This window comes from Amphimedon queenslandica, unplaced genomic scaffold, assembly GCF_000090795.2.
Source record: "Amphimedon queenslandica unplaced genomic scaffold, v1.1 AMPQUscaffold_3223_Cont24779, whole genome shotgun sequence".
Taxonomy (NCBI): Eukaryota; Metazoa; Porifera; class Demospongiae; order Haplosclerida; family Niphatidae; genus Amphimedon; species Amphimedon queenslandica.
The window spans coordinates 1-1,384 of record NW_003556446.1 but is presented as its reverse complement, the minus strand read 5'-3'; the positions used below and the strand labels follow the sequence as shown (position 1 = coordinate 1,384).

Sequence of the window (1,384 nt, the reverse complement as noted above, 5' to 3'; positions counted from 1 at the left end):
AATTTGTAATATTATATTCTACCCTACAGGTAAATGAGTTAGAAAAGAAGCTCGCTAATACCAAGCAACAACTAGTAACTTATGATACCAATTATAAGCATATGATTTTAGCTGAATATGCAATACTTAATATAGGTTGATGAGCTTACCATAATCAAAGAGCAGCTTCACAGAACAGCATCTGCTACCAAAGATAGCTTACTGAAGTCTGATCAACAACTGGTACATGTATATTAATCATAATTATGAAGATAATATGCATCTGTACTATAGGACAATAAGTTAGATGAAATGAAGCAGCAGTTTAGTATATATAGTTGTCAAAAACAAGAAATTGAAGAATTAAAAGATGAAATTAAAGTAAGTTAACTCAGAATTTTTGAAATTTAGAGTTAGCCAGCTAGTATACTGGAGATAAAGTTGTATTTTTATAACCTGTACAGGTATTTTAGAGATCAAAACAGGAGCTAGAAAATCAGCTGTCATTAAAGCAAGAAGAGGTCATGTCATTTCGTAAAATGCTCTCAGGGTTTCAGAGTTGTTGGGAAGTTAGTCATGGAAACATTTCTTCATCAAAAAAAGCTTTGGGTAGAGGAGCATGGGGTGTCGTCCTGATGGGTCAATTGAGGGTAGCAGTCAAACAATTACACCAAGCAATTGAAAATCCGCATTATTTAGAGATACTTTATCGTGAGATTGATATAATGTCACAGTTACGTCATCCTAATCTCCTCCAGTTTATAGGAGCTGTATTAGATGATCCATCAGGCTATCCTCTAATTATCACTGAAGTAATGGATACCTCATTACGTAAAGCTTATGAGAACAAGGAACTAACTCCTGATCCAGGCTGTAGACCAGTGATTCTCTCTATAATGCATGATGTAGCTGTTGGTTTAAACTACCTACACTGTCTACCTGATCCTATTATTCATCGTGATGTCAGCAGTGGTAATGTACTCCTTCAGTCAATTGCTGGACCCAACAAATGGAAAGCAAAAGTATCCGACTTTGGATCAGCTAATTTAGCTCATAAATCAAATACAAGAGCACCAGGAGCAGCAGCATACAGTGCACCAGAAGTACTTCAAAGTATTAAAAGCTATGATTCTAAGAAGCAAACTACAAAGATGGATGTATTCAGTTATGGTGTTCTACTTTGTGAAATAATCGTGTGTCGCTTTCCAGACATGGACTTTTTTCAAGACATGCTTAGTCAAGTCAAAACTATTGGTGCTAGACCGAGATGTAACAGATATACTCAAGGCATTCTTTTACACTCTCTTATTGATTTATGTATGAACAATGATCCTCTGAAGCGACCAACAATGAATCAGATTGTAGAAAAACTGGATGCCATATAAATTAGTTTAACTGTTGGAGT

At 35.4% G+C, this 1,384-nt stretch overlaps 1 protein-coding gene across 1 annotated transcript; it reads left to right on the top strand.

Moving 5' to 3' along the window:
* Positions 1–1,378, top strand: LOC105316223 (probable serine/threonine-protein kinase drkB). The gene is made up of 4 exons (XM_020008275.1): positions 1–74; positions 136–222; positions 274–360; positions 444–1,378. Exon 4 carries the CDS (start codon positions 504–506, stop codon positions 1,362–1,364), a length of 861 nt encoding a protein of 286 aa, XP_019863834.1. The 5' UTR covers positions 1–74; positions 136–222; positions 274–360; positions 444–503; the 3' UTR covers positions 1,365–1,378.
* Positions 1,379–1,384: the final 6 nt, after the last annotated feature.